Source organism: Tamandua tetradactyla, chromosome 8, assembly GCF_023851605.1.
Source record: "Tamandua tetradactyla isolate mTamTet1 chromosome 8, mTamTet1.pri, whole genome shotgun sequence".
Classification (NCBI taxonomy): domain Eukaryota; kingdom Metazoa; phylum Chordata; class Mammalia; order Pilosa; family Myrmecophagidae; genus Tamandua; species Tamandua tetradactyla.
The window spans coordinates 124,540,968-124,558,787 of NC_135334.1; the positions used below are offsets into that span (position 1 = coordinate 124,540,968).

Here is a 17,820-nt window from a genome sequence, read left to right on the forward strand (position 1 = left end):
CTTTATATAGGTTTTTTGTCTCTTTAGTTAAATTTATTCCTAGGTATTTTATTCTTTTAGTTGCGATTGTAAATGGGATTCGTTTCTTGATTTCCCCCTCAGCTTGTCATTACTAGTGTATAGAAATGCTACAGATTTTTGAATGTTGATCTTGTAACCTGCTACTTTGCTGTACTCATTTATTAGCTCTAGTAGTTTTGTTGTGGATTTTTCTGGGTTTTCGACGTATAGTATCATATTGTCTGCAAACAGTGATAGTTTTACTTCTTCCTTTCCAATTTTGATGCCTTGTATTTCTTTTTCTTGTCTAATTGCTCTGGCTAGAACCTCCAACACAATGTTGAATAACAGTGGTGATAGTGGACATCCTTGTCTTGTTCCTGATCTTAGGAGGAAAGTTTTCAATTTTTCCCCATTGAGGATGATATTAGCTGTGGGTTTTTCATATATTCCCTCTATCATTTTAAGGAAGTTCCCTTGTATTCCTATCTGTTGAAGTGTTTTCAACAGGAAAGGATGTTGAATCTTGTCAAATGCCTTCTCTGCATCAATTGAGATGATCATGTGATTTTTCTGCTTTGATTTGTTGATATGGTGTATTACATTAATTGATTTTCTTATGTTGAACCATCCTTGCATACCTGGGATGAATCCTACTTGGTCATGATGTATAATTCTTTTAATGTGTTGTTGGATACGATTTGCTAGAATTTTATTGAGGATTTTTGCATCTATATTCATTAGAGAGATTGGTGTGTAGTTTTCTTTTTTTGTAATATCTTTGCCTGGTTTTGGTATGAGGGTGATGTTGGCTTCATAGAATGAATTAGGTAGTTTTCCCTCCACTTTGATTTTTTTGAAGAGTTTGAGGAGAGTTGGTACTAATTCTTTCTGGAATGTTTGATAGAATTCAGATGTGAAGCCGTCTGGTCCTGGACTTTTCTTTTTAGGAAGCTTTTGAATGACTAATTCAATTTCTTTACTTGTGATTGGTTTGTTGACGTCATCTATTTCTTCTTGAGTCAAAGTTGGTTGTTCATGTCTTTCCAGGAACCCGTCCATTTCCTCTAAATTGTTGTATTTATTAGTGTAAAGTTGTTCATAGTATCCTGTTATTACCTCCTTTATTTCTTTGAAGTCAGTAGTTTTGTCTCCTCTTCCATTTCTGATCTTATTTATTTGCATCCTCTCTCTTCTTCTTTTTGTCAATCTTGCTAAGGGCCCATCAATCTTATTGATTTTCTCATAGAACCAACTTCTGGTCTTATTGATTTTCTCTATTGTTTTCATGTTTTCAATTTCATTTATTTCTGCTCTAATCTTTGTTATTTCTTTCCTTTTGCTTGCTTTGGGATTAGTTTGCTGTTCTTTCTCCAGTTCTTCCAAGTGGACAGTTAATTCCTGCATTTTTGCCTTTCTTCTTTTCTGATATAGGCATTTAGGGCAATAAATTTCCCTCTTAGCACTGCCTTTGCTGTGTCCCATAAGTTTTGATATGTTGTGTTTTCGTTTTCATTCGCCTCGAGGTATTTACTAATTTCTCTTGCAATTTCTTCTTTGACCCACTTATTGTTTAAGAGTGTGTTGTTGAGCCTCCACGTGTTTGTGAATTTTCTGGCCCTCCGCCTATTATTGATTTCCAACTTCATTCCTTTATGATCCGAGAAAGTGTTGTGTATGATTTCAATCTTTTTAAATTTGTTAAGACTTGCTTTGTGACCCAGCATATGGTCTATCTTTGAGAATGATCCATGAGCACTTGAGAAAAAGGTGTATCCTGCTGTTGTGGGATGTAATGTCCTATAAATGTCTGTTAAGTCTAGCTCATTTATAGTAATATTCAGATTCTCTATTTCTTTATTGATCCTCTGTCTAGATGTTCTGTCCATTGATGAGGGTGGGGAATTGAAGTCTCCAACTATTATGGTATATGTGTCTATTTCCCTTTTCAGTGTTTGCAGTGTATTCCTCACGTATTTTGGGGCATTCTGGTTCGGTGCGTAAATATTTATGATTGTTATGTCTTCTTGTTTAATTGTTCCTTTTATTAGTATATAGTGTCCTTCTTTGTCTCTTTTAACTGTTTTACATTTGAAGTCTAATTTGTTGGATATTAGTATAGCCACTCCTGCTCTTTTCTGGTTGTTATTTGCATGAAATATCTTTTCCCAACCTTTCACTTTCAACCTATGTTTATCTTTGGGTCTAAGATGTGTTTCCTGTAGACAGCATATAGAAGGATCCTGTTTTTTAATCCATTCTGCCGGTCTGTGTCTTTTGATTGGGGAATTCAGTCCATTAACATTTAGTGTTATTACTGTTTGGATAATATTTTCCTCTACCATTTTGCCTTTTGTATTATATATATCATATCTGACTTTCCTTCTTTCTACACTCTTCTCCATACTCTCTCTTCTGTCTTTTTGTATCTGACTCTAGTGCTCCCTTTAGTATTTCTTGCAGAGCTGGTCTCTTGGTCACAAATTCTCTCAGTGACTTTTTGTCTGAGAATATTTTAATTTCTCCCTCATTTTTGAAGGATAATTTTGCTGGATATAGGAGTGTTGGTTGGCAGTTTTTCTCTTTTAGTAATTTAAATATACCATCCCACTGTCTTCTAGCTTCCATGGTTTCTGCTGAGAAATCTACACATAGTCTTATTGGGTTTCCCTTGTATGTGATGGATTGTTTTTCTCTTGCTGCTTTCAAGATCCTCTCTTTCTCTTTGACCTCTGACATTCTAACTAGTAAGTGTCTTGGAGAACGCCTATTTGGGTCTAATCTCTTTGGGGTGCGCTGCACTTCTTGGATCTGTAATTTTAGGTCTTTCATAAGAGTTGGGAAATTTTCAGTGATAATTTCTTCCATTAGTTTTTCTCTTCCTTTTCCCTTCTCTTCTCCTTCTGGGATACCCACAACACGTATATTTGTGCGGTTCATATTGTCCTTGAGTTCCCTGATACCCTGTTCAAATTTTTCCGTTTTTTCCCTATAGTTTCTGTTTCTTTTTGGAATTCAGATGTTCTATGCTCCAAATCACTAATTCTATCTTCTGTCTCTTTATATCTATCATTGTAGGTATCCATTGTTTTTTCCATGTTTTCTACTTTATCCTTCACTTCCATAAGCTCTGTCATTTGTTTTTTCAGTTTTTCTATTTCTTCTTTATGTTCAGCCCATGTCTTCTTCATGTCCTCCCTCAATTTATCAATTTCGTTTTTGAAGAGGTTTTCCATTTCTGTCGTATATTCAGCATTAGTTGTCCCAGCTCCTGTATCTCATTTGAACTATTGGTTTGTTCCTTTGACTGGGCCATATTTTCAATTTTCTGAGTGTGATCCGTTATCTTCTGCTGGCGTCTGGGCATTTAGTCAGATTTCCCTGGGTGTTGGACCCAACAGGTTGAAAGATTTTTCTGTGAAATCTCTGGGTTCTGTTTTTCTTATCCTGCCCAGTAGGTGGCGCTCGTGGCACACGTTTGTCTGTGGGTCCCACCAGTAAAAGGTGCTGCGGGTCCTTTAACTTTGGAAAACTCTCGCCGTGGGGGAGGTTCGCCAGCCAAAGCGGCTTGGAAGAGTGCCAGCCGGCCCAGGGGTCTGAACGCGGTAAGGGTTGCTGGCCGCCACAGCCCAGGAGAGCGCCCGTCCGAATTTCCTAGTCATCCCGGGGCGCCAAGCATGGCGGGAGGGCACCAGCCGCCGCAGCCCGGGAGAGTGCACCGTTCCCAGCTTGACTGGGGAGTCACGTGTTTGGAAGGGACCCCCCCGGTCACTGTTCTCTGTGGTGTGGGGATTTCCGATCCAATTCTCTCAGTTGTTCCGGGGGGCCTCACATGGTGGGGGCACCAGCCACTGCGGCTTGAGGGGACCACCTGCCCAATTCTGCCAGCTGGCCTGGGAAGGAGGAAGGGAGGGACTCCGGTCGCTTGCCACCCTGCCCGGGAAAGCCCGCACCCCTCAGCGATCTCAACGGAGCTGGTTCTCCCAGTCAGCCGTTCCAGGATGGGGTACGCTGTCTTTTTGATCTCTGTCGTGGCTCTGGGAGCTGTTCTGTATCGTTTCTACTCCCCTAGTAGCTGTTCTGGAGGAGGAAAGGTGAGGGTGGCAAAGCTGTCGAGGACGGTGGCGGAGGAGCCAGTGAAGGCGGAAGAGGGCACGGTGGTGGTTGGAGAGCCGCTGGAGTAGGAGAAAGGGAAGGATAAGATGGTGGATGGAGCGCCACCGGAGCAGAAGGGGAAAGAGAAGGGCAAGATGGCGGTGGGAGCGCTGCCGGCGGAGAAAGAGGAAGAGGAGGGCTGGATGGTGGCGGGAGCGCTGCCGGCGGAGAAAGAGGAAGAGGAGGGCTGGATGGTGGCGGGAGTGCTGGCAGAGAAAGAGGAAGAGGACGGCAGCAGAGAAAGAGGAAGAGGAGGGCTAGATGGCAGCGGGAGTGCCGGCGGAGAAGGGGGAAGAGGAGGGCTAGATGGCGGCGGGAGTGCCACCGGCAGAGAAAAAAACCGGATTAGCTTTTAAGAACATGATTTTCTGGGGCATATAACAGCTCCAAACTCCCACAGACCAAACATAGTCCACAAAGTCTAAATTATAACTGGCTCTTTACAGAAAAAGTTTGCCTATATCTAGACTCAAAATGGGAAACATGGTCAATGCCACTTCCTTTAAGGAGACTGGGAAAAAATCAAGTGTGATCCTTGACTGCCCAGGGGCTGATGATGTATTGTGGCAGTAAAACCAAATGATTAGGGCTGACCTTTGAGAAGTGAAACCTGGGAACAACATCACTTGAATAAGCATGTCTATCCAAATTATATTTGGTGTGCGATGTGTTTATTTGGCATTTAATGGTAAGTAACATAAAAAGCTGACCTTCCTGACTCCATTTTAAAGGTCTGGCTTTTAGAACTTCAGTAAGGGGTCATCAGCTGAGGTGCACTGTCCACAAAAGTCCTTTCTTCACTAGCATATTGTTCAACTGAGCACGCGTAAGATGATGCTTGTGTGTGCGTGGTGATTAAAGTCTATGAGTTATATGACCTTGTTTGTTGTATGGAAATTTATTTAATCCATGAATGCTTCATTTAACTGGAAAAATACCTACTTTTTACTTTTTTCATGGTGATCATGAATAATAAATTGGCCTTTTAATGACAGAGTTGTGCAGACACAGAAAGTATGTTCTTGTGGATATTCTTGTGGGTTAATGATAAATATGAATTAATTATATTAAGGCCTCTCCTAACTTGAGAACAATCACATTTGTTAAGAAAAACAAAACAAAAAAAAGAGTACTCACGCTTTTAGCACATAATTGAAAAGATTAAAAGAAATCTTAGAACTTTCGATAATAAACATGTTCTATGAGGGGAAAATATAGTATCAGGTCGAGGTAAATTAACTTAATTCTGTTATCTAGAACGTGTCCAGGTAGACAACTTCTTCCACTTATTGCCTATTAGGAATCCCATTTGTATTCGCATTCTCTTTGGCAAGAGGACTGTTGGTATCTACCACATGACAGCAGGCTGGGGAATTTTTTTAGGGAGGTGGCCAACAGCAGAACCCTGAGGACCACGTGTAGAGTGAGCAGCTACATGGTGTCATGGTACGCAGACTCAGGCCCAGCAGAAACTTTCTGCAAGTGACCACTTGATTGGAAAGCACAAAGGGCCCAAAAGAGCAGGGGAAGACAGTGCATCGGGCTGGTCTCCCAGGAAGCCAAACTGCGCAGGCCAGTTAGCAGGTGACAGCTCTGCACTCCCCACCTGGCATGCAGACGAGAGGCAAGTCGGTGCTGCCTGAGCTGGCATTTACCCACCCCAGGGGAGGGGCCTGCCAGTTTCCTGCTCTGATACGCATCCTGGGGTTGCTTGTTCTGGGTGTCTGGTCAGGTCCAGCCTTTTCATTAGACCTAACATTTTCCCTGGGTTGTGGAATGGACACAGACTAAAACATCATCGCACAACAGAAAAAGAGGCAAGGGATGGGGGTAGGTGAGGGCTGGGAGATGGATGGCCACCAAGCGTGTCTTGTGACTTCCCCAGCCCCATGGCTTCTGTTTATGCATCTTAGAGCTGGTTTCAAGCTTTCGTTTTTCTTTACCCTCAAGTGTTCAGTGGAGTTTTAGTAAAACAGCACAGCCGGGACTTGAGGAGGAACGGAATGCCAACACCAGGAGGGTGAGGAGTGAGGAGTGAGGGTGAGGAGAACCAGAAGTGAACTGGCGAGAGCTGACGCCTAGGGCCTTGGAGTTGTGGTTCAGTGAGGACTTGTGAAGTGACAGAGCATCACCAAGATGGCTTTAATTAGCTTTCTTGGAAGGTCACAAAAACTGTTAATAAACTTGGTAAGAATGGTCAGTGAGACTAGTGTCAGAATGTCAAAGGGAATGATACCTACTTTTATTGTCACAGGTTGGTCACCTTATTTTACATTTTGTTAAATGATTTTAACTATGAAATTAAGTTTTCCTGTAAGAGCCACACCTCTATTTAATGGAAGCTAAATACTGAAAAGGAAGGAACCCTTTTACTAACTGTGTGAACAGAAAATTGTCAGAGTTGGAAAAACAGGGAATAATGTTGCTATTATGGACTAATAAAATATATTGTAGCCTTGTTTCTTGAAGATGATTGTATAATGATATAGCTTTTACAGTGTGACTGTGTGATTGTGAAAACCTTGTGTCTGATGCTCCTTTAATCTAGGGTATGGACAGATGAGTGAAAAATATGCACAAAATAGAGGAGCAAAGGTTAAAATAAACTGGGTAGATATAAATATTAGTGGTCAATGAGAGCAAGGGGTAAGGAGTATGGGATGTATAAGCTTTTTCTTTATTTCTTTTTCTGGAGTTATGCAAATGTTTTACAAAATGATCATGGTGATGAATACACAACTGTGTGATTTTGTGAGCTGCTGATTGTATACCATGTATGGAATGCTTGTGTTAAGAATCATCAATAAAAATACTTAAAAAAAGGAAAAAAAAATCATATGGGTGAGCAAACAAAACGCAGACCTAAAGCAGTGAGTGGAAGGAGACAGGCAACTTCTGCTCTGGCTGGGAGCAAAGTGCAGAAGGTAGAAGAAACTGGATACAAGAGCTGGTTTGGCCCCAGCAGAGCTTCGAGGTAGGCCTTGAACTGAGGTAGTGAGGACAGCAAAAGGGGGCCAGTGTGCTGTGAATGGCCGCCATGGAAACTGTCACTCTGCTCAGCAACAGAAATAGATAGGGTTCTGAAACGCCCACACTCTTACTTCTTGCCCTCAAAAAGGTGGCTGCCAAAGAGTTTGATGTTATTCAGACTGTGGGTTATGACCCATTAGTCACTCACAATAAAATGAAAGTATATTTTGTGAAACTTTTCTTTTGGTTATCGGTGTATTTAGGCCATGATATAAAACACATTTCTTACTGTAGTTGAAAGTCACAGGTCTGCAGAGTTGGACTCTCCCAGTCCCTAATTGTACAAAATGCCTCGCACTAATCATGGCAGAGCTAAAATGAAAAAGAACCATACTCCCCACTTTCTACCAACAAGTACCACGCGGAAACTCACTCTCTTTTTCTTTTAGACTTGTAGATACTTGCTTGTTCTCCAGCATTCTTATTTCCACTTTCATTTAAGAGCCTGTGGAAGAACAGCTTATGACCACTCAGTGGTTGTTCCTACCCATACGGTGACTGGAGCAGTGGGAGCTGCAGACCAGTCTTTCGTTGCAGGCTGAGCGCTCCAGTCTTCAGTAGGGAACTGCTGAATAGGCACAGAGCGGACCTGCAGGCCTTCAGACCAATCAGTGACCTCGGGTTGAGTAGCAGTAAATTAAGGAGCTGGAGCCGCCCATTTGCCCTGAAAACTGCTCCACGGTCACAGCCTTTTCTAGAAGCGGCCTGCTCTTCCTTTCCAATCTTTTCATGATCTCTGTAGAAGTAGCGATCAGGCATGACTTTTCACAGGTGCTCACGGGAAATGGTGCCACGCGTGAGCAGAACTTCCCAGGCCAGCATCCACCACATCAGACCCACTGACTGAGCACCCTTGTTGCATGGGATGGCAATGTCCACACAGCGTGGCAGAGAATCTGTGCCACACAGAGCAGTGGGGGACAGGTTAACATCGGATATCTTGGTGAGAGGTCACCACTAGAGGACGCAGGTCCCGAAATCTACTGAATCTGACTGGGGAAGGTTCCAGGAGTGAGGAGCTCAGCAACTGGAGTAGCTCCAGTGACAGAACCAAACTTGAGCACAAACCACTGGCCAGCATCCCAGGAGGATGTGACACTGACATCACAGGGGTTTTCAATGGCAACATGGCACGAGCGCCGGCAGAAGCTTCTCCCAGGTCCTCTTCTGACTGGTGTAGATGCGTCACTTTTCCTTTTGTAGATACACTATTCCATTTGGAAGCCAAGGTTGGTGCCACCTAAGTGGGTTCCTGTGCAAGGAATTTGAGGACACCCCCTCCTTCATCTGCAGGACATGAAGGGCCACGGACATTGTTTAACTTTCCCTTTAAGCTACGCTGGGAACTGAGAACAATGCTGCGTGGAACCCTCTCTAGGTGGTGGAAAGCTACATTGTTATTTAAAACATATAATGCAAATATGGTATTCATAATATGATCAAACTCAAGAAAGGTCAAAGGACATATAAGCAATTACTATACAGACCATTATCTTAAAAGATAATTTTTTTTTGTATGTTGTATGGTGGGGGGTCACATTTCATTCTTTTCCATGTGACTGTCTCATTAATGCAGCACAATTTGATTGGGGGGAGCAGGGGGTGGTGGCAGGGGGAATGCACAGGCCAGGAATCAAACCCAGGTCTTCCGCATGGTAACAAGAATTCCACCACTAAACTATCCTTGCACCCTTATAAAAGATAAATTTTAACATACAGAACAAAATCCAAGAAGACTTTATTTTCTGCTTTCCTCAAAATATCTGACCAGAAAGCTTATACTCTGGTTCAGTACATTATCAGAATCACAATATGATCAAGTCCAGCTTGATGTCATAAATCACAGACGTTAACAGAATTGACTTTGAAAATCGGTTGCTTTTATAGATGATTAATTTCCAATGTTTTCTTAGCTAAGAGTTAATCAACTTTAGCCTTAGAAACAAATTTAAAATAAGATATCCTCTTCAAACCGCTGGTCATCATTTTAGGCTTAATTTAGGCAAATTATTTAATACTTTATTGAAGGTCATACAAAAACTCCACAATAAATAATGAAAAGAGTACACAAAATCATCTGCCCCTGTTTGCAATACAGAAAATACATGTCAGTTCTGGACCAAAATAACTCCATTGCAATACAAAAAGTGATAGGGATGAATGAAAGGATTTGCAGTGACTGCTTTTGGTGGTTAGCTACAACAAACCAACAACCATTAGCCAATTTGGGAAAATGACGGTGGTTTTAATTTGCAGATAAAGGATGCCTTCGGTAATTTAAAAAAATATAAACTCTAAAAAAGCTTCTGAATCATATACAAAAGCAGCTGTTTGAGCCCAAGGCTGAAAATCAGAAACTGTGTGTTAGCACCACCAGCAAGCACAGGGCCCTCCGTCCTCTATCCCAGGCGCCCTCCTACTGTGTGCACAATGCAGACTTGAATGTTGTGCACACAATTTACAGTTATAAAAAAACTGGCCTTGAGTACAGGGTTCCTGTAGGGTAAAGTCTTAAACCCTAAGAGGCACCAAGCAGTTAAAAGGCTAGTTAGGTAACAATTCAGATCACAAGTTCCGACGATATAATAAATCCCGTGTTGCCTTATCAACTTTTTGCTGGTAGTCATCCAATTTGTCAAGTATTTTCTGGGAGAGCTGTAACAGAAAAAAGAATCATCACAGAAAAGCTCAAGGACTGAAAAAGAGGAATATCATTAATCACTTTGAGATTCCCATCTAGCCTCTACTAAATAAACACATCAAGCACTTTGCTTCATTTAATCACAATTAAGTAAAGGAGTCTGTGCCATGATTCTCAGGATAAAACTGGACTTTTCTGTTATTTACCATACTACAATTCTGCCTAATTCCTAATAAATTTTTTAGAATATGCAGATCATACCAGCATTTTTAATAAAAGCATTATTAGCTCTTTTCCCATAATTAAACATTAGCTGCCAAGTAAAATACAGGAGTAATATTCTAGAAAGTTTTAATTATTTGAGAACATTTCATTTATCTTGATTGATAGACCCACCATATAAGAAACTCATTTGCACGGCTATATTCCTTTCTTTCTCTTGCCTAATACTCTGGAAAACAATTTAGGAAGACAAATGTGCAAAAATAATAGGAGTTTGTACTCGGAATCAACAGCCTAGTGTAGAATCCTATTTTATGAGTTCTATTAACAGGCTCAGCAGATACCTGACCCAGCTCTACGTGGTACACAAGCCATCACCACAGTGACTCTCTGGAGCACAGGGAATAAATACTAGCCTTGTTTTGCTGTTAAGATAAACAGTAGCTATATATGAGTCCTGGAAAATGTAGCTATACATGCTGAGTTCACTCAGGATAGTGATAATTTATCATTTATATTTGAGTACCATTTGCTTTGTCAGGTCTGCCCCAAAAGAACTGTAAATTCCTTTGAAGAAGGACTGCAAGGGTCTATGCACAACTAATGCCTACACAGTTTCCCATTAAGTTTATTGAATAAACGGACAAAGTTGCTTAGATTCTTTGCCTTATTTACAAAGGGATTTGGGCAGCATGTTAAGGGCAGTGAATGTTTTTTGCCCTCCCCTGAATGCCTGAGAATTGAAGGGCAAGACATAAGGTGTACGCTGATCCATGAGAGGGTTTGCTTACTGCGATGTTGTGACTGTTGGCCCTGTTCTCTCCCAGTGCGTGGAGAAGCTGATCAATAGAAGAGTATGGAAGCCACACCATTGGGGCTGTTGCAGACAGAGGAAACTGAAAGGAGAAACGTCTACCGTTTGATAAAACCCTGAAAACCGTATTACTTCTTCTGGGTAGCTGCTGTCACAGGCTTCTAGAACATAAAATGCTTTTACTTTCTTATTTCTTTTTTTCCCTCCACAAGAAACAGTGCAATTCCTTCTCCCCTCCCCCACCACACACAATTGAACGCCACCCTCTCTCCCCTGCCTCTATTCTTTCTCTTTTGAGCTGGAAAATTCGTTCTTTTCTTAGTTAAATCACTATTTCTAAATTCATGTCACCTCCTTATCTCAAAGGGGCACTAAGATCTATTAATGATAAATACATTCAACAAATCTGTTGGTTTTTTGTATATATGTTATTTTTCATTAAAAAGGAAAGAAGTTAATGAGGATAAATGCCCAGGTAATATGACGATATTGTGATCCATTGATTTTATACTCAGGATGATTACGTGGTATGTAAATATACAATACAGATCAATAAAAAATACATATTGAAATAAAATAAAATCAAATCCACTTCTTTAGGAAAAAAGACATTCAACAAAACTGTCCTCTAAATTACTGATGAGTGATAGTATTTCCAGTCTGAAATTTAGATTCAAATTATCTGAAAAAAAAATATTTGGTAAGGACAGGCCATGGTGGCTCAGCAGGCAGAGTTTTCTCTCGCTTGCCATGCAGGAGACCTGGGTTTGATTCCCGGTGCCTGCTCATGCAAAAAAAAAAAGGGTAAAAGAAAGCTCAACTATCAAAGTTCTAAATATTTTCCTGAGAAGTTAAGAGCTTTGCTCTGTAGTTAGCTAGACCTGGATTTTAGACTTGGGCATTCTACTTATGCGTGTGAGCTTTAGTAACTTACTGAACCTCTGAGCCTCAGTTTCCTCAGGGGTAGAAAAGAAAGATTAAAAGCAGTACCTCATACGGCTGCTACAGGGACTAAATGAGAAACTGCTTGTAGAGATTCAGCAGAGTCCTGACACACAGAAAATATTCACTACATACCATTTTATTCTTATTTACTTCTTCAAATAGTATCTAAAGACACATTCCTTTGATGGAGAAAAATAAAACATATAACCACTGTAGAAACAGGCAATTAGCTGAGAGTGTCAATGCCAGTCCCTGATCTGTAGCTGTGTAACTACAAATAGCAAAGGTTCTAATCACTAATTTACAGTTCCAATTTGCTCTCAGATCCTCTCCTTTCTCAGTGGGATAATACAGAGTTAAAAAGAAATGCCTACTTCAATTCCAAAGTATTGATGTCCTTTTCCCAATACGGCATCCACATATTCTGAAACCAAATCCACGGCTTCCTCTAAAAGGTCATAGTTCAAGTACAGACGGAGCAGCTCAGCAGCATCAGCCTTCTGTAAAAAGTGGGGTGATTGAGAACATCTCCTTATCTGCACCTTCTTGGGTACTGACCAACGGATGTTAAGTGCCTGATCTACAGGCATTTATATTTCTCAATATAAATAAAATAAGTAAGCACCTTGGTTTACTCGTCTGTATGTTAAGATTAGGGTTGGATTTCCACGAATCTAGTTATTTCTAGGAGCTTTGTGAGACCTAATGTCAACTGGATTTTCCCTCTTAATTTGTGATTACTTTAGTTTCCCTGTTAATAAAAGCCAGCAAACCTTCTCAGCAATACTAAGTACTAAAGAGACAATGTATTCACACTAATTCTCAAGCTTATACAAATGTCAAAATACAAAAGAAGTTCAAAGACTCACCAATTTTAAATGTCTGAATTATATTTGTATTTAACTGAGGTGACAGAAAAGTGAGTAAAATCTGTTTGGAAGGACTCTTATTATGTTAATTATGCTTTCTATATTTTGATCAAAATGTGATTTGATCACAATCTTACCTTTACCATCTTAGCTGTCTTCTCTACTTCTATCAATTTCCCTGATTCTGAATTTTGGACTCTTTCTCTCCTTACTCAACTCATGCTTACCACTGCAGTATCATATATTTTTCTTTTCTAAAACTTCTCTTCTTACCAAGTCCTTTTCCAAGAGTTCTTAATAAAGGCATGTATCAGAATCACTTATAAAGCTTTTTATTTAATAACATCTCTCCCCCAAATGTGAATTCATCTGGTCAGTGGTAGGAGGGCTTACACATTTATATTTTCAAAATGCTTCCTAAAGTAGTTCTCAAACTGAAGCGTGCCTCAAAAGCAAATTAAGAAGTGTGTTAAAATGTAGATTCTGGCAGCCCCAGAAAGTCTGATCCTGAAAGTCTGTGGTGAGACCCAGGAATCTTTATTTGCAGAAGCCCACCATTTGAAAAATTTCTGATACAGGTGGTCCAAGAACACTATTTTAACAAAAACTGACTTGAAACACTGTTGTAATACTTGAAAATTACTATACCCACTCCTGTGAGTTCTTTGGGTAATACTAGTAAATACTGTGACATGTACAATTATTGTCCTAAGTACACACTCATTGTCCACTGAGCACATAAGTAGGCATTAGCTTAATTACAAACCTGGAGAGCTTGACATCTAAATACCCAACATTAACGTGTAGAACTGAAGTTAAATTTTTCCTAGTGTTTTTAGCTAAGACTGAGACGCTGCCCAAAGTATGTAAGTCTGCATGTTCCCATAAATTGTTAGTTTTCTTTTGAATCTCTTCAATATTGTGAGTGATAAAGATCAGCTACTTACTCTTTACAAGTGAAGGGATTATTTACCTTGTAACTATTTATAAGCCAATTAGGCAGAGGCACTCCATGAGACAAGAGCTTGTTGATTACACAGTGGTGATACAAGCTATTCTGGACTTTGTACCTTTCCAAGTAAGTTGATAACAGTCGCCATGCTTCATCCGTAGCACTTGATAAAAGCAAAAAGGGCTAATGATTTCCGTGTCTTAAATGATATTCACAGTACCATTTAAAACATATATTCACAAGGAAATAACTTCAGAAGCTCATAGCTGAATTAGTAATATAGCTAAATGGTAATTAATAGTATCAGGATCAACGTAACTTGGGTGGTAGTACTAGAAACTAGATGATTTGGCATCTTATAATTCTGAATCATAAACCACATATTTGTGTGACTATACAATTTACTTTGTTTCTCAATTTTTAAACAAGGAAACTGGCTCAGATTACTGGTTCCTAAACCTGACTGCGTGTTAGAATCATGTAGAAGTTGTGATTTAAAAGATTATGGTGACGTCCCACAATCCGGACTGTAGTAAGTGATTCTGACGTGGATGAGCACTAACATTAGAGGACTTCCAAATTCTTCCAAAGGGCCAAGAGGAGTAACACAAATGGTATATGTAATTCATGGAGGGGAGTTCACGGAGAGGACTGTTAGAGAATGAATCTGAAGAAGAAATGAAAGTACAAACACAGGTAGACAGAGTAGAACACTAAGGAAGTGCTGGAGAGGAGATGTGAAGGGGATGCGACAGAGGAGAGGAGTCGGCAGGTGACAGACTGCTCAGCAGTAGCCAGAGATGAGCTCTACGAGGACAATGTGATAACATGAGTGTCAGCTCAACAGAAACATACCCCACTCTGAAACCAAGGCTAAGAGCACCTTTGCTTGATATGATAAGTCTTTGAGGAGGGAGATATGGAAAAGGAGACTGGGAGACATGCCACAGTTAAAGGTTTCCTGGTTTGGATGATTAATAACTTGGTTATCACCCTCATTATTAAACTCTCTAACTTCTACAAAAACATAGTGGGGGGAGAAAAAAGGAAAGAAAAAAGGGAAATGACAATTTAATCAAAGAGAGGGAGCTATGGCTTTCAGACGGGTCACCCACCCTGGCTGAACACCAGGCTGTACCTGGACTCCTTGGTGGTGATGACCGATGAGAGCTGATTGGCAGCTAACCAGGCCCAGGCTTCTGCGTGGGTGGCCTCTCCTCCAAGCTGCAGCTTGATGCATCTGCAATGAAAATGGTTCCAAACACAGTAAGCTCAGGTGGAAAGCACATAAAGACACCATACTATTCTGCTACTACAAGTAGAGACAAGATGACAACTCCAGTTCTAGTCTTTTTCTGAATTCACTACTGGGATATTGGCTCTCCCATCCCAGGGCTCATCAGTGAGTGTTATGGGCTAATTAACTTCTAAGAAAAAAATTAATGAGGAAAAATTCTGAAAGTTCAAAAATGTTTCCAATTTACAGACTACTTAACTAACAATTGGCTAAAGGTAACTTAAGAAATACTTTATAATGATGCTTACAGGGCTGACCGATAGCCTCAAGTATTGACGAGAGCACTCCTTGACTAAAACGGACAACACTGGTTAGCCCTGGCTCTCTCCCACCATGTGGGAGTGTGTGCCCAAGGATGCCTAGATTTTCTGATTTCTCAAGAGAAGCTATACATCTAGATTAAAAAAAAAACTCCTTAACTTTAATCACAAGCCACTAATAAAATAAGAATTTAAAACTGTACATGGGCTAAACAAAACACTTGTTTAAACCCCAAATGGCTGTGGGCAATTGGCTTCACGGTAACAAAGAGTGTAGTGTTAGAAAATTAAGACTATAAAAAGATAATTTTATACTTACTTGAAAGCAAGTCCCTCAAAGACTGGTGATAAAGGAAGCTTAAAGGTCTGGCAGAGTGATATGGCGGTGTCAAATAGGCCAGCTTGAACCAGGAGAGTGACCATCTCCTCTGCTGATGAACTTCCTGCGGAACCGGGAGAGGCTACTTGGTACAGCCACACACAAGTGTGTACAAAGATTGTCTTGTCGATGACTTCACACTAACAATGACAGGCTTTAGACCCATTTAGCACAGTCCATGGCCTGACCCTAAAATTGCACTTTGGTAGAGACAAAGACGCTTTAACTGCTGAATTTCCTACCTGCAACTGCAACTGCTGATGGATCATGTTGAGCCAAAGTGAGGCGAATGCGAGCCAAGGAACACTCTTTCTCCAGATCTTCCAGTTCCAGGATTTCAATTTGCCGATTTGCTATAAATCAAAGAGAAACACTTGCAATTTCCAAAATAAAAAGGAAATGCCTATTTAGACTAACTCAACCTGTCAATTTCCACTAGACATTAGGTAGTATTCCATTTAATTTACAGAGGCCCAAAGAATGGGAGAAAACAGGGAGGCTTATTGAAAGCTAACTAAAAAGTCAAGCATTACTTCATGCATACAACTCCCAGACCGCACACATCTGAGTGAAATGCAAAGTACTTTAACAACAGCTGCAGTTCAGGAGGGGCTTGCAAGGTGCCTTACATGTAATTTTATTTGATTCTATCAACTGTATTATAATAAAGGAAGTTGCTCATGACGAGAGAGACAGAATTAGAAACAGGTGTGTCCAGCTCTAGAGCCCAGACTCTTTACAGAGGATGTCATGCCTCTCTGGTAATATCAAATGATAAAATGATTTGGTACTAAGCAGATTTAAATACAACAAACATCAGCAATCAATGCATTCTCTTTTAAAAGCATTCTCATGTCTCAGAACATGACATAGTTTTCAAAGGGCTAGCAGACAACCTTTGGCAGATTCAGTTTCAAACAGAACTAAAAATAAAGCACGTTAGAGAATTTTTACAGTATGCTAGTGGTTCAACAAAAAAATCAGCGTAAGGCCCTAGCTCACTTGGGGTGGCTGTGCACTCTCCATCGCGAGTCCTCTTCGGGGACGCTCCAGGGCGATCACACTAGACGGAAAGGGATGGGGTCGTGAAGATAAAGAATACGGATCTGACATAAAGTTAATTTACTCAGAACTTTCAGCTAAAATTCTCTCAATACAAATTATTTTTATTTCAACTAGCACAGATCTTCAAAAAAGGTACTATAGTATTCACACACAGTGAAGTCTTCGGCCTAGTTGGCTCTTAGCTATAACATGTCACTCAGTCTAAGGATATGGATTTATCTCAGTATAAACTAGCTGACTTTCCTTGGTTTCAGAGTTATATTCTCCATCAATTATCTGAGGCCATGGGCTAATAAATACAACAGAATATAAATGGGCATATGCAACCCCATCAGACTTACAGGAGGAACGGGGTCAAATTAACAAACATGGTGGAAATAAAAGTCGCTATCATTTAATGAGCAGTTTCTGTGTGCCAGGCACTGACACTGTTGTGAACCATTTACATGAATTACCTCGTTTCATCTTCAAAACAGTACTGTGAAGTATTTCTTTTGATCATCACCCCTATTTCATCTAAGAGAATAACCAGATGCAAAAGATTTTTAAGTAACCTGCCCAAAGTTAGTCAAGTCTATCTAAACCCAAAAACCACTCTGCAACACTTCTTCCTAGAATTCTGAACTTGGGAACTAAAGGGATAATGGTATACAACAAGTGAATTGCCTCAAAAATCAAGTTCACAAATATCACACTAGAAAATTGAAATGCAATGAAGCAAAATGAGGTAACAGTTTTAAAAAGACCAAATCAAATACACAAAATGACCCCCAAATTTCTCAATGGAAAGTTTTCGTACCACTGCACCAGATGCTGGCTGCACAATCCATGCATACTCTGGACGAATAAGTCTTAAACAATTAATAGTAGCCAGGTAACAGTTGCCCTGCTTCTCAAGTCCCCGGAGAGTTCGAACCTCTCTGCCAAGACGCATTCCATACTCAAACATCACTGTGCCAGCTATGAGGTAATAATAGAGTCATTAGAATGGCAAATGTGTTTCTTTAGAGATACACAGGGAGAACTTATTATGCTTATCAAAGATTAAAACTGAAAACAAAATTGAGTTTAACTAACACAAAGTCATATAAATTATTCCTTTTCACTTTTAGGTACTGTATTCCTGCGTCAAGTGGCAGAACCCATCTTTGGCTTAGAAATGTGGTCTCAGCCACATCGCCAGCCATCACC

At 40.3% G+C, this 17,820-nt stretch overlaps 1 protein-coding gene across 2 annotated transcripts in view; it reads right to left on the minus strand.

The window, feature by feature from the left end:
* Positions 1-8,823: 8,823 nt before the first annotated feature.
* The window catches only part of NUP160 (nucleoporin 160), a 56,231-nt gene continuing 47,234 nt past the window's right edge, over positions 8,824-17,820 (minus strand). Inside the window, exons 28-36 of one of the 2 annotated variants that reach the window (XM_077114655.1) lie at positions 17,429-17,589; positions 16,567-16,627; positions 15,807-15,917; positions 15,505-15,628; positions 14,767-14,868; positions 13,650-13,791; positions 12,182-12,307; positions 10,840-10,944; positions 8,824-9,840 (exon numbers count right to left, since the gene is read on the minus strand). In XM_077114655.1, coding sequence (XP_076970770.1) covers positions 9,751-9,840; positions 10,840-10,944; positions 12,182-12,307; positions 13,650-13,791; positions 14,767-14,868; positions 15,505-15,628; positions 15,807-15,917; positions 16,567-16,627; positions 17,429-17,589 — 1,022 coding nt within the window. In that variant the 3' untranslated portion in view covers positions 8,824-9,750. The remainder of the gene's footprint in view (positions 9,841-10,839; positions 10,945-12,181; positions 12,308-13,649; positions 13,792-14,766; positions 14,869-15,504; positions 15,629-15,806; positions 15,918-16,566; positions 16,628-17,428; positions 17,590-17,820) is intronic. The other variant, XM_077114656.1, reaches the window with a different exon arrangement.